This window comes from Chrysemys picta, chromosome 4 (genome assembly GCF_011386835.1).
Source record: "Chrysemys picta bellii isolate R12L10 chromosome 4, ASM1138683v2, whole genome shotgun sequence".
NCBI lineage: Eukaryota > Metazoa > Chordata > Testudines > Emydidae > Chrysemys > Chrysemys picta.
In genome coordinates this window covers 36,498,117-36,520,401 of record NC_088794.1, presented here as the reverse complement: position 1 = coordinate 36,520,401, position 22,285 = coordinate 36,498,117, and the positions used below count along the sequence as shown (strand labels likewise).

The window sequence follows — 22,285 nt, the reverse complement described above, 5'->3', positions numbered from 1 at the left end:
TCCTTACAGCCCAAACTTGATTACTGTATGCTCATGTGTGAGATGAAGTTATCCAAGGTGGAACTGTATCTGTAATGGATCATTCTGGGTGGTAAGAGGTAGAAAGACAGATGCAGAGGGCAGGTGTGAAAAATAAGTGACTGTCCTCCTCATCCCCTCCCCCCCCCCTCCCCCCCACAAAAGAAAGTAACCAAACCCCGTCAGCTCAAGGCTTTTCATGCCTGAATAGTTAGAACTTGTCCAGTCCTGCTAGAAGAGCTAAAGACAGCCCTTTACTGTTTCTCCTCTCTGGGGAGCTGGAGAGAGAAACAACTATGACTGAGCTCAGTTGAGAGCTGACATGTTACACCATGTTGAAAAATATTTCTTTCAACGAGCTCAGCCTGTTGGAATGAGTATAGTCATTAACTCCATGGGACAATCTCACAGGAACTGTACCTTCCTTCTTCAGTAGTATGGTACCAGTTCCAAATCATCTTTGGGAAAGTATTTTTGTAGATTTCTCAATTGAGAAACTGTTTTAAAAATCCGATTACAAGTATATAGAATTATGTGCACACACATCCACCAACAAAGATGTTGGGGTTGTTTGTTTGCATTTCCAAATATTCCATTTAATCAGGCTAACTATTTAACTAGTTGCAGTTGACATAATTAGTGTTTTAAACAAAAGTCTCATTCAGCAGCAGTTTTTGTACTTTGTACAATAGAAGCGTGAGGAAAAGCTGAACACTAGCCCTGCCCACTATCAAAATTCATTAATGGGATAGTCTTGCAGCCATCCTTAGTTTGCTACAGTTCAGTAGGGTGGATTTTTATCTTCTATAGTAGATCTAGAAACAAGATTAAAGAACATGCATAGTAACCAAAAGAACCTCTTATAATAAGTTATATAAAAGCAGCACATTTAAAGTTTCTTTCTGGGCAGGACTGTCTTCAGACTATTAAATCTGTTTAAACACAGTCCTCATGTCCCATTATATAGCCACTCCTCTCTGAACTGGAGGCGATAATGCATTGTGCATTAACATACTGAAACCTGGCCTCCTAATGCTCTAGCTAAAATTTAAGTCTTCCCTCAAGTTTGTGACAGAAAGATGTTGGTAGGTAGGAATGATTGTTGCTGGCTTTGCCTGCATCTCTAATGTTTTTGCCTTACAATAGCTTTTCTGCAGGCTAGTGTAATACTCAAATCTTGTGCCATGTGATCGTTGCTTGTAGAAGAAAAAGACAACGGAAAAAGCCGAAGAAAAACAGCTGCAGTACAAAGACAAACCAGTCTAAACTCTGCTACCCTTTGCAAACAGCTATCTGTCTGCATTTGTATGTCTTGAGTTACAGAGCAAAAAAGGTCTGTCACTGCTAAAGCCAGGTTGCCATGGTGAAATTATTCCCTGCTATTAAAGCATGATTCTACTCAACTCTGTAAATGGCATTGTGAAATTCCATGTTTAGGATGCCTCAAAGATTTCCTGATCGAATTTGCTCAGTTTACAAGTAGTAAAAGCTAGCTTTTCTAACTGCCAGCCCTATAAACTCATCTGGGGTTCTGAGAGTCCAACTGAATCCTTTCTGGTGTGCGCAGTGTCTGCAGTAATAGGTTCTGTGTGCCACGTTATCTCCCTGGTTTCACCCATGCATCACCATTGTCTTCAATTTCTGTCTTGAAAGAAAACAGAGTTGTATGGAAGTAACCAAGAGCAGAATTTGGTCCTGCCATTAGAGCTCAGTTGTATTGATGATACACGAACCAAAATAAATCCTTCTCGTCCCCCCATATATGTTGGCTCTGCAAGACAGTAGGGGTGGAAAAATAGCAAAGCTTGTTTTAGTCATCAGATACGTCTGCATACACACAGACAGGGAGCAGATTCTTCTAAGATTACACACTTTTTAGAGCAGAACTTTTCTATAAATGTTAAGGGTTGCTGCAATCTGGAGATATTTGCTTTCCCAAAAGCATGGGGGACTAAAACACCTCTTTTCCTGCCAACAGTCTTCATACAGGTTGCACAAGCTTGTCTCTGCGCTTTGAAAGTTCAGTACTCCTGTTGCAGGAGGCTTCCTATCTGCAGTCTGTAACCCAACCAGTTTGTGCCTCTGTTGTGACTCACTTTGTGTCAGTTGAAAACCTCTCCTTACCCTTGCCTGAATCTCTGTTTCTCTCACTATTTCATTTATCTTTGCAATTGTATTAATTCTGTAAAGCATTTTGGGAAAGCTGGGAAAGACACTATACAAAATAAAATTACGATTGTATTTTGTTGCCATAAGACACTGCTTATTCTTACAACAGTGAGTCTCTTCTACTCGGAGTGAAGCTTTTTCTGTAGTACTTGCAAGGATAATTACTTTTTGTCCCATTTTTTTCTTGCTTCTCCCTCAGAGTAAGTCAAAGACATTGCGGTTTGTGTAGATTTTCACAGGTTAACCTGTGCTAAGTTGCGTGGGTGCCAGTCACTAGCTTACACAAGTGCAGCACATCTACATTAGGGCTATGCACCCATTTAGCTACACTGGTGCAAAAAACCCCAGTGCGGACAATAGGGTTACCATCTTTTAGTTTTTAAAAAGGAGGACACTCCATGGGGACCCAACCCCGCGCCTTCCCCGTCCTCAGCCCCGCCCCAACTCTGCCCCCTCCCCTGAACGCTCCGCCCCCTGTTCCTCCCCCTCCCCTGCTTCCCGCGAATCAAATGTTCGCGGGAAGCCTGAAACAGGGAGGCAGCAGGTAGGCTGGGGCGGGGTGCGGCGTGGCCCAGTCCAGCCCCCCCGGGCCGAGCGGCTCCCTTCGGCGGCTGGCCGGCCCAGGCCAAGAGGCTCTGGCCCCGGTGTCTCCCGCCCGGCTTGGCTCGGGCCTTGGGGCACTGGCTCCCGGCCAAGCACTGCGCCCCTGGTTCCTGGCCCCCAGCCCGGCACCGCGCCCCCGGACCCCGGCCCGGCCCTGCGACCCCGGCTCCTGGCCCCCGGCCCGGCCCCGTGTCCCCGGACCCCGGCTTGGCCCCGTGCCCCCGGCCCTGCGACCCCGGCTCCTGGACCCGGCCCGGCACCGTGCCCCCGGCTCCTGGACCCCGGCCCGGCACCGTGCCCCCGGCTCCTGGACCCCGGCCCGGCACCGTGCCCCCGGCCCCTGGACCCCGGCTCCTGCCGAGCACCCCCGGCCCGGCCCCGCACCGCGAGCACCGCCGAGCCCTCCTTCCCTCCCTATTTTCCCGGACATGTCCGGCTTTTTGGGATTTCCCTTTCTGTTGGGATCAGCAAGGTACACAGGTGGCCCAGGAGGCTTTAAGCCATCTTGTAGCCAGGGTGCCCCTCAAACTGATGGGCTGAGCTCCTATGCATGATAAGGCCAAGTATCTTGAGACTGTTATTTCCTGTTATTCAGAACTAAGTCAGCTGCACTGTATTTCTTAAGGGGAAAAGATAATATTTTACTTATTAGATACTTGAAAAAAATTATTGGGAGTGAGAAACTACAAATCTTGCATTCCTGGCAAGCCACATTCAGGTGCCTTTTGAAAAAAGGCATTAATGTGATGATTTCGGGGTGGTCCAGAACTGGTACTGTTTTTTTTATTTTTTTTAATCCTTTTTCATTCTATTTTAGGGAAGTTAGTTCAGATAAGTTTATTGTTTATAACAGTCTTCCATCTGTGACCTATTGCGTTTACCTTATATACACACACAGGTAATGATAGTTCTGTGCAGAGAGCTCTTGAGAATGGTTCAAGGATTTGGAAGAGCAGTAGCCCTCTTACTTCCCCAATGCCTGAATTATCAGAAGGTTTTTTGTAGTAGATGATCTTAGTTTTAGTTAAACAGATTGCACTGCAAAATATTCTTCAGAATAAGAAACCTGCTGAACCCTCATGTTTATGCCTGTTGGTTCAGGCATATGAAGGCTTACTGGTTCCCTGAGGAGTTCACTATGGGTTAGTGGATAGAGTCATAGATGTTGGAAAAGGAGCATTTAAAATTAGTACAGCAGAGCTACGTCATTGAGGCCGTGTAGAATGCTTTTGTTGGGTTGGACAGTTTCCTACATTTTGAGCTGTTGAAAATGGTTGCGTCTGTATTTCAGCACTGCCTCCTGGAAATATATCCACAAAAATGTTCCCTTCTTCCAGCTGACCTTCCTTTCCTCACCCGTGCACATAACTCCCTCTTCAGCCTCTTCTCCCCCGCTCCCCCCCCCCCAAAAAAAAAAGAGAGAGAGAGAGAGAATTGATTGAAGGGGAACGACGGAAGAATGACTTGGGGATTATACAGTTGAAAAGAGTCATCAAAGATAACGGGAAGTTAGCTGCATCCTCTAGTTTTGCAGGGAGAGGTACTGGTGGATAGGAGCTCAGGAAGAAAAACTCTAGTTCAGTATGTTTTACTACAAGAATGCACTCTGCATATTCCTCTAACATTAACTGAACTTTCTGCAAGCTCCGCCTTGCTTTTGTAGTTATTCTTCCTAGTAGTATACCAATGGAGACAGCTAGGAATACCAGGCAGGAGAAGGAGTAGTACCAGAACCTGGACACCAGCAAAGACTTATACAGTAATTGAGTCTCTTCTCAATAGACAGCTGTTCTGATAGGCAGTTATATTTGGCTTGCCAGGAGCACATAACCACTATGTGCAAGCAATGTGATAAGCACTTGTCTACTTATTTCCTTTTTTTTTTTTTTTGTTTTGTTAAAAGCAGGGGGAAAGAGCAAACAGAACTGGGAAATTCTGCTGTACCAATATATACAGTGTGTACCAGATGCACCCTGTTCCTCTTGCTTCCCAGGTGAGGCCAGCTGGAGCTTAATTTGGTCTTAAATCTGTCTATAGAATGTTTATACGCTTTTTTTGAGAAGCAGCATTATGAAATAGTGTTATGGCACTTGTCATCCTTAGCATGCTTGCCATGCCTTGGCACCGGCTGTTTACAGCATAGCACCCGGAGGCTAAGTAAAGATTGCCTTTTAAGGTAAAGAGCCGCTATGAGAATATGAAAGAAAAAAGTTTCCCTGGCATGCAGGGAACATTCTTCCTTCCTCCTCCTCCTCCTCTTAAATAAACTATTAGTAACTTTTAAAAACAGAACAAAAATGAAAAAGCAAGGCCAGGGATGCTGCCAAAGACATTTTATTCTGCGCAGCCCCTTTAGAGCTACACTGTAACTGGATTCTGGAAATGACCCAGGATGGGAGAAGAGAAGAATGAAACTCTGAGGTGGGGTCTGTCAGAGGGCTAGAAAGGGAGGAAAACATAATAGACACTGGGCAAAAAGACTGTCTCCTTCCCTTCCTGATGTCCCATGGAAATAATCTGACCACAACAGTCTACGAAAAAGTTGGCTGTGTTGTAATGGAATCTAGGCTTACTTTGTAATGATACTTTATACAGCCCGTCTATATTGATGCTCTTCCTTTCTTTTCTTTTCTTTTCCTTTCCAACCCTGAAAAATATGCATATTTCCAGACTTCTGTTGATATGCTGGATCTAGCACCAGATAGTGTCTTTCTCGTTGGAGTGGCACTGACTCTAGATAATACAGGCTATGATCCTGCAGAGAAACTTAGCCTTTTAAAATGTACACTTGAAATGCAAAGCCAAATATTACCAGCTGTGACAGGACTAGAGCCCTGATACACAATAGAGCACAGCCCAAAGCAAAGGGTGGTTGCAGCTGCCACTTTGGCATCCTGGCAGATGATGAAACCATACATAGTATATATCCATGCTCTCGTCTGCTATCCTGTGGGGGGAGGAGGAGGAAGGGAGAAGCAGTATCTTAGGTTTTCATTATTGATAGGTAATGATTTTGTAGGGAGAGGAAAACATGAGGATCATCTCAGACTGTTGTCAAGGGCGGTCAGAGTTAGCAGGTGTACTTTGCCTCTTCAAATGCAACCCAGCATTGACAATTGCCTTGCCTACCATAGAAGTAAGTTTTTTGTTGTTGTTGTTTTAAGCCTTTGATTATCAGGGAGCTGCCTTAAGGCGTGAAAATTCACCCCCACCCCCCATACTTAACTAAAGTAAGAAGTATTGTTTTTTTTTAAGTGTGGGGGGGAGGGGTAGATGGAGATTGTGGTTTGGTGGGAAGAGGGGAGAGGTAGGGGGAAGGAAGGGTTGAGAGTGGGAAAGCAGCCACCTCTGTCCTGTAAAAACATCAGTGCTGTTTGCTGCCTCATTGTTCTTGATGGGAGTTCCTTGTCTAGAACTTAAATGGAAGTCATAAATGTTAGGTCATAAACTGTTTCCTTCCTTCTGTGAATAGATTCAAAACTCTGACGCTTAGGCAGAATAACCCTAAGTAGAAATTAACTGATAACTGATTTCCAGTAGAGGAGCCTGGGGCTTTCAATTTTTAATTAATCCCTCATTGATTATGCTGATTATGGGGAAAAGGATAATGGTAATGAAGAAATCTATTAATGGTTCATTTACATTTCCCCATAAAGCCTTGGACTTTCTCATGGATGGCTGAAATCTCTGGTGTTGTCTTCTGCGAAGAGATCACATAGAAGCATGAGATTTTTCTTCAAGTTGTTTATACTCGCTTTCGCTTTTCACCCACCTCCCATTTGATTTATTACACAGAAGGGAGGTGGAGAGAGAAGCTGAAATTAAAACATCCAACAAAATTGTCTTCTTGAATTGCATCCCTTTTGAGCTCTCTTCCCTGCAAAGCATCAAACATGAAGGAATTCAAGGCCTAGAAGATATGATTAAAATATTGGCTCACTGCCTGTATAATTCCACATTAGCTCATGTTTTAAGAGGCCAATTTGTGTCTTTGGAGACTACTGAAAAGGTAGCATCTGACAAGAATGCTTCACACTATAATTTTATCAGTGGATATTAAAAAAATCCTAGATATGTATTCATTCCTTTTTTCTTTTTGAAATCTCAAGAATAAAATCCAGGCAAACAAGTTTTGGCACAGTGTCTGGGTTTATGACATCAATATGTACAGTAGAATGGCAGGGAATGTGTGCAGGTGTAAGGCATTGTAGCATTTCTGGGTTGCTGGGTTTGTAAATCACGCACTGAATTGTTTCAGTGTGAAACACAGCATTTAAATCCACATGTGCATTTCTTTAACAATTTTCAAAACATTAAATATTTTGAAAATGTGCAGACTTTGGGAATTAGTATGTTGGACTACTTTATAAGTAGCTAAATAGATAACTTCAAATAACTTCTTTGATTCATTTGTTTTAAAAATGAAATGTAGTAAATTTTATATGGGTATCTTTTTTGTTTTTAAAAATTGATAAACATTAAGCTTTTGGAAAGATTTTTTTTATTAAATTTGCTCAGTAAAGGTTTTTTCTATGCTATTTTATATCCATTTTTTTAAAGTTTTTGAGTGCACTTAATTTAAAAAATTGCACATTCAGACCACTAAAGCCAAGTGGTCCCAATGTAAGGGAGGTGCTTTGCCCTGAATCTCCTGTTTTTTGTTAGGATTTATCACTGCACAACCTTAATCATGGATGATACCTGAGATCATGATTTAGCCATTTTAAAAAGCATCTATAAATTACTAGCTACTGTGATGTTGTGCAGTCTATATGGTTTTATAAAAACATGATAATAAATGAATATAATGTAATTGGAATATTCTTCATGCAAAAGGTCTCTTGTAAGGTATCATTACAAAGCTTATAATCTACTGAGTGTGATCATCCTATTTGTAGAAATGTACCACTCTTGTATCTGAACCTAGAAATATGAAATATAACTCTGAGGACCTATTGTAATTATGCAAAGTGTGGGCCATTAATGGTGGTTTGGAATCTTAATGATTCCCATTGTCTGCAGATGGCTGTGTTTACCTGTGAGTCTTCCTGTATATGTGTGTGCTGACAAGTGGGTAATGAAGTCTTGCGGTGACATGTGATCATGTCACCTGAACTGGAATCCATCTTTAACCTGGTGCTTTTCCAGTGGGGGATGGGGGGGATGGAAACCCAGAGGGACAAAGGGTTCCCGCATTATGCAAAAGATATATAAAGGGGTGGAAGAGAACAAAGGAGGGGAGGAGCCATCATGAAGAATCCCCTAGCTATCACCTGAGCTGGAACAAGAGCTGTACCAGGGGAAAGAATTGTGCCCAGGCCTGGAAGGTGTCCAGTCTGAGAAAAAACTTACTGGAGCATCTCTGAGGGTGAGATTATCTGTATTCAGTTTGATTAGACATAGATTTGCGCATTTTATTTTATTTTGCTTGGTGATTTACTTTGTTCTGTCTGTTACTACTTCGAACCACTTAAATCCTACTTTCTGTATTTAATAAAATCACTTTTTTCCTTATTAATTAACTCAGAGTATGTATCAATACCTGGGGGAGCAAACAACTGTGCAGATCTCTCTATCAGTGTTATAGAGGGCGAACAATTTATGAGTTTACCCTGTAAATAGATTTATTTGGGTTTAGACCCTATTGGGAGTTGGGCATCTGAGTGCTAAAGACAAGCACACTTCTGTGAGCTGTTTTCAGGTAAACTTGCAGCTTTGGGGCAAGTAATTCAGACCCTGAGTCTGTGCTGGAGCAGACGGGAGTGTCTGACTCAGCAAGACAGGGTGCTGGAGTCCTGAGCTGGCAGGGAAAACAGGAATAGAAGTAGTTTTGGTACATTAGGTGGCAGCTCCCAAGGGGATTTCTGTGATCCAACCCATCACAGCTACAAATCAGTATTTCATTGGCCTCAACTCCAGATTCTTAATCCATCGTCTTCCTTTCTCCTTTTCCTGGGTATTTGGGATGGGTTGTGAGTTTTGAGGCTTGGCTAATGGGGAGACAGGAAACCTGGCACAGAATGCTTATCAGACTTGCTATGTCAATTTCCACTGAAGTATCAAACTCTTTTGATTCTTGGGTTGGAATTTTGACATTGGATTACATTCCCCCAGGGGCGGGAGGGATGGAGGAGACTAAGTGGAGTGTTGCACGCAGGTCTCTGCTCCTTTTCACTGCTTTCTATTATCATCACTTTAGACTTTTTCAAGGTTGTGATGTGATGCTGTTAATAAAAACACCTCAGATAGGCAAGCCACTGGTGACTGCAAAACTAGTTAGTTTGTTGGGAGTGATGAAGCAGATTTTGCCTTTATTAAGTAAATCCAAGTGTTAGATATATTCTGTGAAGTGTCACAACAGCACCTTAGGCCTTGGCTACACTCAGGACTTCAGAGTGTTTTATCCAGCAAACCCATGGTAGCTATTTCTAAGGCCTTGGCTACACTGGCGCTGTACAGCGCTGCAACTTGCTGCGCTCAGGGGTGTGAAAAAACACCCCCCTGAGCGCAGCGAGTACAGCGCTGTAAAGCGCCAGTGTAATCAGTGCCTGCAGCGCTGCACGCTCGCTCGCAGCGCTGCAAGCTACTCCCCTCGGAGAGGTGGAATACAAGAGCTCTTGCAGCGCTGTATGTATTCCACCTCTCCGAGGGGAGTAGCTTGCAGCGCTGCGAGCGAGCGTGCAGCACTGCGGGCACTGATTACACTGGCGCTTTACAGCGCTGTACTCGCTGCGCTCAGGGGGGTGTTTTTTCTCACCCCTGAGCGCAGCAAGTTGCAGCGCTGTACAGCGCCAGTGTAGCCAAGGCCTTAGAAATAGCTACCATGGGTTTGCTGAATAAAACACTCTGGAACAGTGGAATAGTGTGATGCTCAACTTAGACATCAACGTAAACTACTGAATTTGATAGGGAAGTTACTTAGGCCTGGTTTGTGTCACTTAAACTGGTGAAAACCCCATCAACCCGTTTAAATAACTTCAGTTTAACTCAGTAATTTACCAATGCAAGTTACATTGATTTAAACTAGGTTAAACTGCATCTATGTTGTGGGGTAAGGAGGTTGTATTGGTTTCACTAGATCAGTTTTAAAATGGGAGTTAAACCGGTGCAACTTTTTAACATAGACAACAAGCCAGTTTCCACTTGTGAAATAGGGATAATACTTACTTCATATGGTATTGAGGCTAAACAGTTGTTCAGTGCTTTGACCATGCAAAGCTCCAAAGTGGTATTTAGGCCAATGAAGTTATTTGGCTTCTAGTCAAGGAGGATATGAAAGAGGGGTGGGGGAGAGAGATGGGGTTTCAGATCTTGATTAACTGAACAGATATAACAAAGACACCTGGGAAATAGCCGTTTTTTCTAAATCTCATTAAGAAAAATAAAATGCAGCTAGTTAAAGGAAGCAATCAGTGACCCAGATGGCTTGTCAGTCATTGTGGTTGTCCTCTACCTCCTGTTTTTCTAGAGCTATCCCAGGGAGGCTTACAGCTAAAATGTTTTTTTCAGATGAATACAAAGCAGAGAGTATGGAAGCCCTGCTAGAAGCACAGCTGCAATGACTATATTGTCTGGCTCGAGCTAGTTTACTTAACCTTCTTCTAAAACCCTTTACATAGTGACCTCCCTACTGTCTGTGTCCTTTCTTTCTGCACCCCCACCCGCACTCCTTCACAGTCTGATGTGATTTGTGCCTGTGGCATTTTCTTCAACAGAGCTCTTTTCTGATATGACCTTTACTGGGAGCAGTGTGAGGAATTAGTTTGCAGTCTTGCTTTACCTGTGAATAAACACAACTGAGCTGTTTCCTCAGAGAGAACGGGGAGATGTGAACTGATCTCTCATCACAACAGATGAAGAAAAAATGCTTGGATGCCTCATGAAGGATGTTTTCCACTGACATTTAAACACTGATCTGGGGGAAATTTTCAGGAAGCCCCCTTAACCGTACCCAAAAACCAATCAACTAGACTTTTATACAAAAGACAAATGCATGTGTATACTCGGCAGGTGCAACTAAGGCTTGATAAATGTCGATATCAGAAAAGCTTAATTACAGAGTTCTCTCTGGTCTTTGTCCAGAAGGGCATAGGTTGCAGAATTTGAATCAAGACTTGATTTTTTTCCTCAGTGTGGACACTGCAGTGTAGGAATAGGAGTGCTGCTTTTTGATAGGTGCCATCCTTTTTAAGGTCACATTTTTAAGGAGACATTGAATCAAGCTCTCTAGTGATTACCCAGGTAGACGGTGGATTCTGTGATGTTCCTTGAACACAGTGGTATTAATTCCAGTGTCCTGGTTATCACCCTTCCTCTATTTTAAGTAGCTTCTAACAGCGAAGGCTCCAAGAGCTGCTCATATTTGTTGGTAGATACCACTATCAGCGTTTTTTTCTTCACCTGAGAGAATGCTCTGGGATATCTTGAAAGAGGCTACATAAACCATTTTTTTCTTATTTATGTGGCTTTTTTATATTAAATCGAGAATGTGGAAAGGGTTTCTGGACATATGCTTTTTATAACCAAAAAAAGCATGAAAAATATTTCAAGAGCCTTTGGAAATGTTTCATAGCGAGTGTTTTCCTAGAAGCAGCCTCTCAGCTGAAGTAACTGTAGACTTGATTGAAGGATTGGGGTAGAAAGGAGGAGGTAACTTTTTAACCTATATTTGTAGGTAACTATATTTATCAACATTAAATTAATGTATGGGCCTCAATTTGACCAGTTTATTTGGAAAGTAGTACCAACATTTGTGCTCTTACTCAAGTGTGATCACCTTTAAAAATGTTTCTGTAATGTTGTGGCATGGTGCAGTGAACATAAACATGTAAAATACTTAGTACTGGCTATCATCTTCCACACTAGAACCAGCACTTTGCACCTGGGAATCTGGGGTTCACGAAAACAATTAATTTAGCTTTGGTTGCTAGGCTGGAGCGTTGCTTTGCAATTGCACAAGCTTGATCAGTCCAGCACTTGATGTTCTTAAGATTCTCTTGAGTCTAATTATTGTGCACTACAATATTTTTTATTATATATCACCTATTACCAATACACACTGAAAACTCACTGGTAGAAACAATTTTTATGGTGATTCTTCAACACTGCACCGATGCAGCTATGCCCCTGTAGCACGTCTAGTGAAGACGTGCTATGTCGACAGGAGAATGCTCTCTCATCAGCATAATTACTCCCATCTCAACGAGAGGTGGAAGCTATATCGGCGGGAGAGCATTTCCCACTGACGTAGCTTCGTGTAGACACCGCTTTAAGTCAATGTAACATACATCACTCGAGGGTGGCTTTTTCACACCCCTGCATGACATAAGTTGCATCGACTTAAGCAGTAGGGTAGACAAGCCCTCAGTAGCTAAACAAGGTGAGCAAAATTTTTCCTACTGCCAGTTGAAGTTTGATATTCAAGTGTCTTGGTGATATGAATAAAACTTCATATTTTGTGATCATGTATCTATTTGGCCAGTGGGACATTGTCCTCAACTTAATATTTTTGAGAAGGGGACTAAAATATTGGAAAGGGAACTAATTCTTCTTCAGGAAGTTCATCTTCAGGGTACTGGAGATCTAAACTGGGCATTTTGTAGAGGGATTTGGCGCCCATTGCGATGTCTCGATGCTGCAATGACACACAATGGTCGCATGGTCAGCAGCATAAAACGGCTGTTCCTATGCAGAGGTAAACTTTTTTTTAAGATGGAGCATAGCCATTTGTGTGCAGAAACGATGTTCAGAAACTTGCAGACTCAGGGAAAGTAAATTGTTCTGTACTGAAACTGGGGAGAGGCATTGGATGAGAATGAAGTAGGAACAACCCACTTACTCACTGAAAAGCTGACTCCGCACATCTGACTTTCTCCTGTGGTTCCCGCCAGTAGCCTGTCTGCACAACAAGCCAGCTTTGACCTCTTAATCCCTCTTTCCCCCCTCCTCCTTCCCATGGAAGGTTGCTCTTGCCTGATGTGGCATAGCATCATTCCTCCATGTCTTAGGCATTTGATGTAGCACTATCCTATAGAAGAGGCAGGAGTCAGATTCTCTTCTCCCTCAGAGCATTGTTTTACACTAATCTCAGCCAATAGCAATTTAGTGAAACTTTTCACGCCAGCCTGTCTGGGATGAGGACATTGAATGCACCTTGCTGCTTTTTGCTCCAGTTTTAAACTGGTTTCAGTTTTCAAAACACCACCTATCTGTTGTTCTAAATGCCCTGAACCATCCCAAAACATGATTTTATTTTGCGTGTATGGTAATTTCCACTGAGACCCTCTGCACCTGTAAAGGTGCAGGACAGAATCTGCCTACTACGTTGGTTTGAGCAGTGGCGGGGTGATGTAGGTCTCTGCTTGGAATGGAGCAATTCAGTGGCCTTGAGTGCTTTGGGTTAGCTAGGGGCTAAGTACACAGTTTCAACTGGATTTATACTGTTTACTGCAAGGATAAACTGGTTCCAAGTCCGAGTATAGCATTCCTGCAAAAGAAAGAGGTCGAACAGGCTGCTTCATCTGTTTACAGTCAAGATACTTTGATTAAAACCAAAGACTGACTCCTGAAAAAGATTTTCTTCTGGTGTTACAATAGTTTTTCAATGATGAACACTTCAAGTTCTGTGAAAATTCTAGTAGAACTAGAGACAAAACATCCAAATATACCTTGCATAAGTCGGTTTATGTCTCTCAAAGCAGCAAATGCATCTTTCCTGAACCTTTCTCTTGTCTAGAGCTCAACATTATACTTGGAAGTTCACTGCAACTGCAGGGATGAAGGCAAGAGTTACGTTATCAAACCCAGAGTTGTTCTAACTTTGCAGCCCTCCAGAGTTATACCTCTGTCCACTGTAAAACGTAGGATTTTAACATGAAGAAAATGTATCCAAGTTGACACACAATGTCCCCTGGCTGGGAAGTAGTTTGAAGAATTAGTTTGTAGGCCAGGTTCTGTTTGTTAGACAAACTCAGGAGAGAAGTTTTGCAGATTTTTTTAAGCTTAGTTGGAATTCAGTGTTCTGAACAACGGGAAGGCAGGGGCTGAGTGAGGCGAGAAGCAGTGTAATAAATCAGCCAGTCTTTGTATAGCTGGTTTTTAGTTTACTTTCATGGGCCATTTCTACTAAAACATGTTTGGGGTTACAAAAGTCCTCTTTCACAGCCATCTCATTAACCCTTTCATTATTGTAGTTAGACGAAGTGTGACCTTCCCCTAACTGGCACTTACTATGAGATTTCTGTGCATCTGTGGCTTGTAAATACACTACATGTAAAATGTACAAATAGACAAGATGAGGTGTCTTCTGTAGCCTTGAAGATCTCCCTGATTTTTTTTTCTCTTCCTTACAACTGTCTTACTCAAGACTTTGCATGTTGTCTGCCTTCCTTCTGGCCAGTAAGGGGGAAAGGGGATAATGGGGGGGTAGGGGGCGGGGGAAGACAACTCTTCAATGTAAAGTCAGCATAGAGCAGGATTTCTCAACCTCATTGCCACAATCCCCTTCTGACAACAAAAATTACTTCCTGACCTACAGAAGAGGGACCGAAGTCCGAGCCCCACCGCCCTGGGGTGTGCAAAGCTTGAGGGCTTCAGCTCTGGGCAGTGGGGGAATTTAACCTGAGCCCTGCTGCCCAGGGCTGAAACCAAAGCCTGAGCCCCACCGCCCAGGGATGAAGCCCTCTGGCTTCAGCTTCAGCCCTAGGCAGTAGGGCTCGGACTTCGGCTGCAGCCCCGGGCCCCAGCAAGTCTAACACCAGCCCTGGCAACCCCATTAAAACAGGGTCATGACCCACTATTTGAGAACTGCTGGTACAGAGTAATATGAGGCACTCTTACATTGGCCTCCTAGTTTCTACCATCCCCGGGAGCAAGAGATCAGAAATCAAATCCAGGTCTCCCATACAACAGTGCAGAACACTGACTCACTGGTTTGGGCCACGTGAATGTTTAAAGCATTTTTAAAGGGGTAGACTTAGAGTACCTAAGGAGTTAGATCCTGATAGTCATACATCTTTTGATGGAAGAAGGTTCATACTCCTCATTCAGGTTTTACTGAACTTTCAAGTGCCCTTTCTAGGAAGGATGTGTCTGATCCTTTGCAGCCATAATTACAGTTTACATACATCACAGACAGGCACTGTTTAAAGATTCTTTTGAAGTCTATATGCTGTCTGTATACAGCATGACTTCAAGGCCAGGTTTTCTTGGGATAGAATCCAGGCTAATTTCAATAGCACAATTTAAAGCAGTGATCTCCAAAGGTGGAATTGTCTTGCTTTTCTAGATTTGAAAAACATTTTGTCCTAAACCAAGAATGCCTGAGCTAAAATAATCTGAGCATCTGATACCCAACGTTCATGTTCCAGTGCTAAGTGTACAATGCCTATTGTACTTGTTCAGCACTAGAATAGTCCCTTCCCCTTCTAGGTAGGTTAGTTTGTCACTGCAGAGACATGGGTGACACGTAAATAAACAAAAGCTTGACAACATACATTGCTTTTTTGTTTAAAAACCCATCAGGAGCAGTGAGCATGTGGTAGGTCAGCACATTCAAACCATGATTCACTGAAGTCTAGCCACGGGATTATTGGCTTGGGTTGAGACTTATGTCTGCGAACCTTAAGGACAGGTCATAAGGAAAACGGTGGTGACTGGAACAGGCTCAGTTTCTTCTTTGTGAAACTTGATGAGGAAACAACAAGGAGTCCGGTGGCACCTTAAAGACTAACACATTTATTTGGGCATAAGCTTTCGTGAGATGCATGGAGTGAAAATTACAGATGCAGGCATTATTATACTGACACATGAAGAGAAGGGAGTTAACTCACAAGTGGAGAACCAGTGCTGACAGGGCCAATTCAATCAGGGTGGATGTAGTTCACTCCCAATAATTGATGAGGAGGTGTCAATTCCAGGAGAGGAAAAGTTGCTTCTGTAATGAGCTAGCCACTCCCAGTCGCTATTCAAGCCCAAATTAATGGTATTAAGTTTGCAAATGAATTTTAGTTCTGCAGTTCTGTCAAACCGTTGCCTACTCTGTCCCCATATCTACTCTAGCGACACCATCAGAGGATGCAATCACATCAGCCACACCATCAGGGACTCATTCACCTGCACATCTACTAATGTGATATATGCCAGCAATCCCCCACTGCCATGTACATTGGCCAAACCGGACAGTATCTACATAAAAGAATAAATGGACACAAATTGGACATCAGGAATGGTAACATACAAAAGTCAGTAGGAGAACACTTCAATCTTCCTGGACTTTCTATAACAGATTTAAAAGTAGCCATACTTTGAACTAAAAAAACTTCAGAAACAGACTTCAAAGAGAAACTGTAGAACTAAATTTCATTTGCAACTACATCCACCCTGATTGTATTGGCCCTGTCAACACTGGTTCTCCACTTGTGAGGTAACGCCCTTCTCTGCATGTGTCAGTATAACAATGCCTGTATCTGTAATTTTCACTCTGTGCGTCTGAAGAAGTGGGTTTTTTACCCACGAAAGCTTATGTCCAAATAAATCTGTTAGTCTTTAAGGTGCCACCAGACTCCTCGTTGTTTTTGTGGATACAGACTAACATGGCTACCCCCGATACTTGATGAGGAAAAAGGCAAAAATGTGCCATATATGCAGGTCTACATCACCGCTACGCACAGATTTGAACCCGTGTCTAAAAAATGAGATGTCTGTTTTTATCCCAGTCTTTAGTGCATATTTGCCTGCATAGTAAATGCTCAGTTCAGAACACCAGTTTGTCCCCATTCAGGAAAGGTGCAGAACTGGAGTAGTAAGGAGTGCTGCAGCTCAGGAGTGAGCTACAATATACTGCTAGAGCAGGGTTGGGGAGAGCTTGCAAAGCATTTGCTTGTGCCATTCCCTCGTTACCTCTGAATCTTTTTATTGCTCGTTCCCAACACCTTGTCCCCTGTCCGTCCCCCCACCCACCTCCATCACAGGTACAAAATACTGCTGCATACAGCAAAGACTGTAGTAATTTTCATTATAGTAGCTTCTGGAGGCCCCAGTCAAGCTCAGTGCCTCCTTGCAAGTTCTTTGGGGGCAGTGACAATCTCTCACTATGTGTCTTCACAATATCTTGAGCAATCTAAATAGTGCGAAAGATGTAATAATTAAAACAATCTGAAATTCAAGAAGCATCCAAAAGCTTTCATGATTATATTAACAATTTGTAAAGTCACTAGGTATGGGGCTTTTAATTATGTGGGTTTTATTCTTATGCCTTAATAAAAGAAATTGGTGGAAAAAAGCAAAACACTTAAAGGTTGCTTGCTTGCAGTTTTGTAACTCTGAGTTCTTGCAGGGTTGCATGTCTTTTCTTTGCTGGTGCTGATAGTATGCTCCAGGCAAGGCTTCTAACGGCATAGAATCTTTCTCTGTTTGCTAATATTAAAATAAATTAGACCATGTACTACACAAGAGAACACATGCAGTGTACATGAGTGGGGGAGTTTGGATAAATCAGACCATATCAGCGTGCTGTGGCTCTTTACCAGGAGTAATGGTAACATTTCTCTCTTTTTCTAATCCTTTGCAGGAAATCCAAGGGAAAACCAAATGGTAAAAAGCCAGTACCAGAAGAGAAGAAACTCTACCTAGAGCCAGAATACACAAAGTTGAGAATTACTGACTTTGAATTCAAGGAGCTAGTGATGTTACCGCGAGAAATAGACCTCAATGAGTGGCTAGCCAGCAATAGTAAGTAGTATGAACACAGCTCACAGCCTGATGCCCATACCCAAATGGGGCTTTCGTTTACATGGTCTCTTTTTACTGGTTTCAACACTAAAAGCCATTGAATGTTTTTGCATGTTTACTGTGCAATGCAGGTCATAATATCTTGAGTGATAACTAAGCTGTGTTTAGCGTAAACCAACTGTGCTCTACAGGGTGGAAATGTTAGTGCATTTCCCCCTTCTTCCCCCTCTGATTGTGACATTGGTGAGGACATTAAACTTTTTTTTTCAGGTCTCTTTTTAGGACCATCATTTTCCTTTTGAAGGGTCTGTTAAAACTGCTGGTTCAGTTGGAGGCATTGGTCTTCCAAAAACATTTTTAAGACCCTGACTAGCAGGCAAGTCCCAGTAAAGTTCTTTCGTTTTTGTTTTTGGTTTGTTTTAAAGATAAAACTAAAAGTCTTTTAGCTGGATTTGTTTCTCTTGCCATCTCCCATTGTAGTCCTTGTAGAGTTATTTTGAATTTTAAAGTTTACTCAAAGATAGTACTCACAGAAGTGGCTGATTAAAGATTATATGCAGGACTGGCTTTAGGAAGTGCGGGGCCCCGACAGGGATGACTAACCAAAACAAAAAACAAAAAAACACCCTATAAAAAAAACTTTAATTTCTTCCATGTATTATTTACTTTCCATAACTATATAAATAATAAAAGTATATATTATGTACATTGTGTCATATATACTGTTGATCGGTTATTAATGAGCTCCGTTTCACATGTATGGGTCCCCGCCACTCCCTGGGGGTGTGCTAGGGTGACCAGATGTTCCGATTTTATAGGGACAGTCCCCGAGTTTTGGATCTTTCTTATATAGGATCCTATTACCCCCCCACCCCCTGTCCTGATTTTTCACACTTGCTGTCTGGTCACCCTAGGGTGTGCACATGTGTGGGTCCCAGCTGCTCCCTGCCCCCCTCATTGAAGCAGGTGTGCAGGGTTATTGCCCTGGGAACTGCAGGGCACCAGTGGACATGGGTCTGGCTGGAGGTAGGGTCTGGCTGCAGTCAGGGCAAGGGGTGCGGGGCTGGCTGGAGACAGGGGGGTGTGGGGCGGGCGGGCTGGCTGGCTTCAGGCAGGACCACAGGGGGGTGCGGCAGGGGTTGGCAGGGCTGGAGACAGAGGAGTGCGGGACTGGCTGGCTTCAGGCAGGGGGGTGCGGCAGGGGTTGGCTGCAGGCAGGGCAGGGGGTGCAAGGCTGGTGCGGGAAGGGCAGGGGGTGTGGGGCTGGCTGGCTTCGGGCAGGGCCGCAGCGGGGTGCAGCAGGGGTTGGCTGGAGACAGGATAGAGGCTGCGGCAGGGGCTGGCTGTGGGCAGGGGGTACAGGGCTGGCTGCGGGCAGGACAGGGGGTGCGGGGCTGGAAGTAGGGTAGGGGGTGCAGCAGGGGCTGGCTGCAGGCAGGGGGTGCAGGGCTGGCTGTGGGCAGGGCGGGTTGCGGGGCTGGTACGGGCAGGGGGTGCAGCAGAGGCAGATGGAGCCCTGGCCCTTTAAATAGCCGTGGGAGCCCTGGGGAAGCAGCGGGGCTCCGGTGGCTATTTAAAGGGCCGGGGCGGTAGAGGCAGCAGGAGCCCCGGACTTTTTAAATAGCCCCCAGAGCCCTAACCCAGGGCTCCAGCAGTGGGGCTCTGGTGGCAATTTAAAGGGCCTGGGCCCTTTAAATTGCCCCCTGGGGAACCTAGGCCACCCCGGTACGGCACACTGGCTCTTGCCGGTACATCGTACCGGGGCTTGGGCGCAGGGTCCTCTTAGGCGCAGGGCCTGATTCAGGGGAATTGGTTGAATTGGAATAAAGCTGGCCCTGATTATATGCTATGTACATTCCCCACTGCATCTCTATTCTGACCTGCAACATCACCTGCTGCTACTCATATAGCTCTGCCAGTCCTAACCTTCAGTCACACCCAATCACGTTTATTTCTTAGCAGTGCATGCTAATTATGAGAGATTAATCTAAACTGCATGCTGGTTTTGTTAGGTGTACAAATGGTCATTCAGGTTTAGTCAGACACCACACTCACATTTGTATCTTGAGCAGGTTTTGAACTCTGATTTTAAGTCTGTACACTGTAACATTAAGACCCCCAAGTTCAGGAGTGTTAGGCTACTTTACCTGTTAATTTGTGGATTACCTGTCAGTGTTCTGATAAATAGCTTGCATCTTTAAAATATTTATTTTTCCTGTCTTTCTTTTTCAGCAACGACCTTCTTCCACCATATCAATTTACAGTATAGTACAATCTCAGAATTTTGCACAGGAGAGTCGTGTCAGACCATGGCAGTGTGCAATACGTAAGTGACAGCCTGCATGTGTTCACTGTTTGGACTGCTCCAACCGAGCCTCTAGACTCTGTGTGGGTGGGTGTGTAGGTTTTGGAGGGTGTTGGGGAAATAAGGAATGATCTCCTTATGATCTGTTAAGGCCATGACAAATGCACACCTTTCCTGGACACAGTGGAGGGCGGGGAAAACACTGCTGATTCAGTAAAGGAGAGATGACCTCTTGGATAACCAGCTCAGTCAGAAAAGCAGCAGGGTCATACTGCAGAAGCAAAATGCCTTGTTTGGGGTCTTGTGGGGAGGAATGGAAAGTAAAACTGTGCAGACTGGGAAAGTCCATAGAAGGCAGGAAGGATAAAAGAAGAATAGTGAAAACTTCAGGGAACCCTCTCTGGTTGGAATGTGAACCGGGCACCAGGCCATTTGGCAGATAACCTCCAGTCTGATGTGAGCCATTGTCTGCCTCAGCTCTTGGGAGTAGAGGGCACAAGTGGAAGCTTCTCAAAGGGCAAAGGAAATGTTCTGTTTTTGTGTCTTTTCCCTCTGTAGGAGTGATCAAATCTTTTAAGTCTGGCTACCTGTCAGGTGTGAAAGAGAGCAGTGGTGCTTTAATGTGTTAACGACACAGAGGAAAATGCAATTGGCTCAAAGTGGCCATTTTGAAATGGGGCTTTACTGCAAACTGCTGCTCTTGACTGAGAGATTCAGACCTGAGGGAATCTGAGAGCTCCAGCAGGGTGTGATACGCTCCTGTGGTTTTTTCCCCTGATGCATACACTGATAATCCCACCCGCTTCTCCATTATGCGTCTTGAGATCTCTTCAATCTGTAGTGAAGATGGGTTTTCAAGGGGAAAACAAAACAGTAGTTAATGTCTTATCACATCAGTAGCTATAAAGATTATCCACAGCAAACACAGGCCTCTCTATTAAAATGGCTAGTAATAATTGCAACATATTGCTATGTAATGCTAAATAGGTGATTGCTTCGTATACTGTGGCACTTCAGTAAAACTCCAGAGTTGTGTATTAACAGCTCATACTGACATAAGCCTTGGCTACACTTGCGAGTTACAGTGCTGTAAAGCCTCCCCCAGCTCTGTAACTCACTCCCCGTCCACACTGGCAGGGCACTTGTATCTCCCTGGGTGCACCACTGCAGGTACTCCACCTCTCCGAGAAGCATAAGAGAGACAGAAGAGTGGCTACGACTCTCCCCTGTGAGTCTGTACCAGGAATCAACCTGCAGCGCTGTACTGTCAAGTGTACATCTTGTCAAGTGGCCAATCCTCTCCATTGTTGTGACCAGCTGCAGGAATGCGGAAGTGCCGGTTTCAAAGCTTGTACCACAGAGAAAAAGCAAGCAGTTTGCTGTGTGCTTTGAGTGAATGAATGAGCAGGGGGCCGGGAGTCTGGAACTTGCAAAATAGAGTGCTGACACGCTCCAAAAAGCACCTCCCCCCCCCCACACACACACTCCCTGTCACACTCTCCCCCCCCACCCCACCCCACCCCACCCCATCCCGGTTTGAATAGCACTTTGCAGCCACATGAATGCTGGGATAGCTGCCCATAATGCACCGCTCCCAACACAGCTGCAAATGTTGCAAGTGTGGCCACGCCACTGCGCTGTCAGTGTGGACAGATTGCAGCACTTTCCCTACTCAACTGTACGAAGACAGGTTTACCTCACAGCACTGTACAGCTGCAAGTGTAGCCAAGGCCATAGTTTCAAGTAGGGGGTTTGAGAGGCACTCCTGTGTTCATGAAGACAGTGTATGTGAAGTTATAAAGGATACTTTTTTCAGAAGTGAAAATTAACAGCAGGGTAACTTCCAGTCGGAGGCTAAAAAAGAAGACCTCGCTACTAATGATTACCAGGAGGGAACGTAGATCCAATTACCCAAGAAATATGAGCTTTCTGAACATTTTGAAAACAGTCTGGAATGTGGAGTGATAAATCTCCCTCACACAAAAATGAGGATAATCATCCAAAAGCTAGGAAATCAGTGGACAGAGAAAGCTTGTCTCCTTGTAAATGAGATGTTGATTAGCAGGATGAAAGGTACTCCAGTAACTTTTGCCTTCTGGTTTTCTAGTGCAAGGATTCTCAACCTTTCTCTTTCTGAGGCGCCCCCTCCCCCCCCCCAACATGCTATAAAAATTCCATGGCCCACCTGCGCCACAGCAACTGTTTTTTTCTGCAAATCCAGTAGATTAAAAGCCAGGGGGTAGCAAGCAGGGCAATTGCCTAGAGCCCCATACCACAGGGGACCCCATGAAGCTAAGTTGCTCCGGCCTTGGCTTTCAGCCATTGGCGGTGGGACTCAGGCTTCTGCTTTTTGCCCTGCTCTCTGGCTTATTTTGGGGGACACCCTGAAACCTGCTCACGGCTCCCTAGGGGGACCCCTGGCCCCTAGTTGAGAACTGCTGTTCTAGTGTGCTGATTCCT

General features: G+C 44.2%; 1 protein-coding gene across 13 annotated transcripts in view; it reads left to right on the top strand.

The window, feature by feature from the left end:
• Positions 1-22,285, top strand: part of MOB2 (MOB kinase activator 2) — a 160,516-nt gene that overhangs the window by 125,074 nt on the left and 13,157 nt on the right. For 12 of the 13 annotated variants that reach the window (XM_065592027.1, XM_005307778.5, XM_065592033.1 and 9 more), the window contains 2 exons: positions 17,360-17,520; positions 19,753-19,846. In XM_065592027.1, coding sequence (XP_065448099.1) covers positions 17,360-17,520; positions 19,753-19,846 — 255 coding nt within the window. Of the gene's footprint in view, positions 1-5,812; positions 5,927-17,359; positions 17,521-19,752; positions 19,847-22,285 lie in introns of those variants that run through there. The other variant, XM_065592032.1, reaches the window with a different exon arrangement.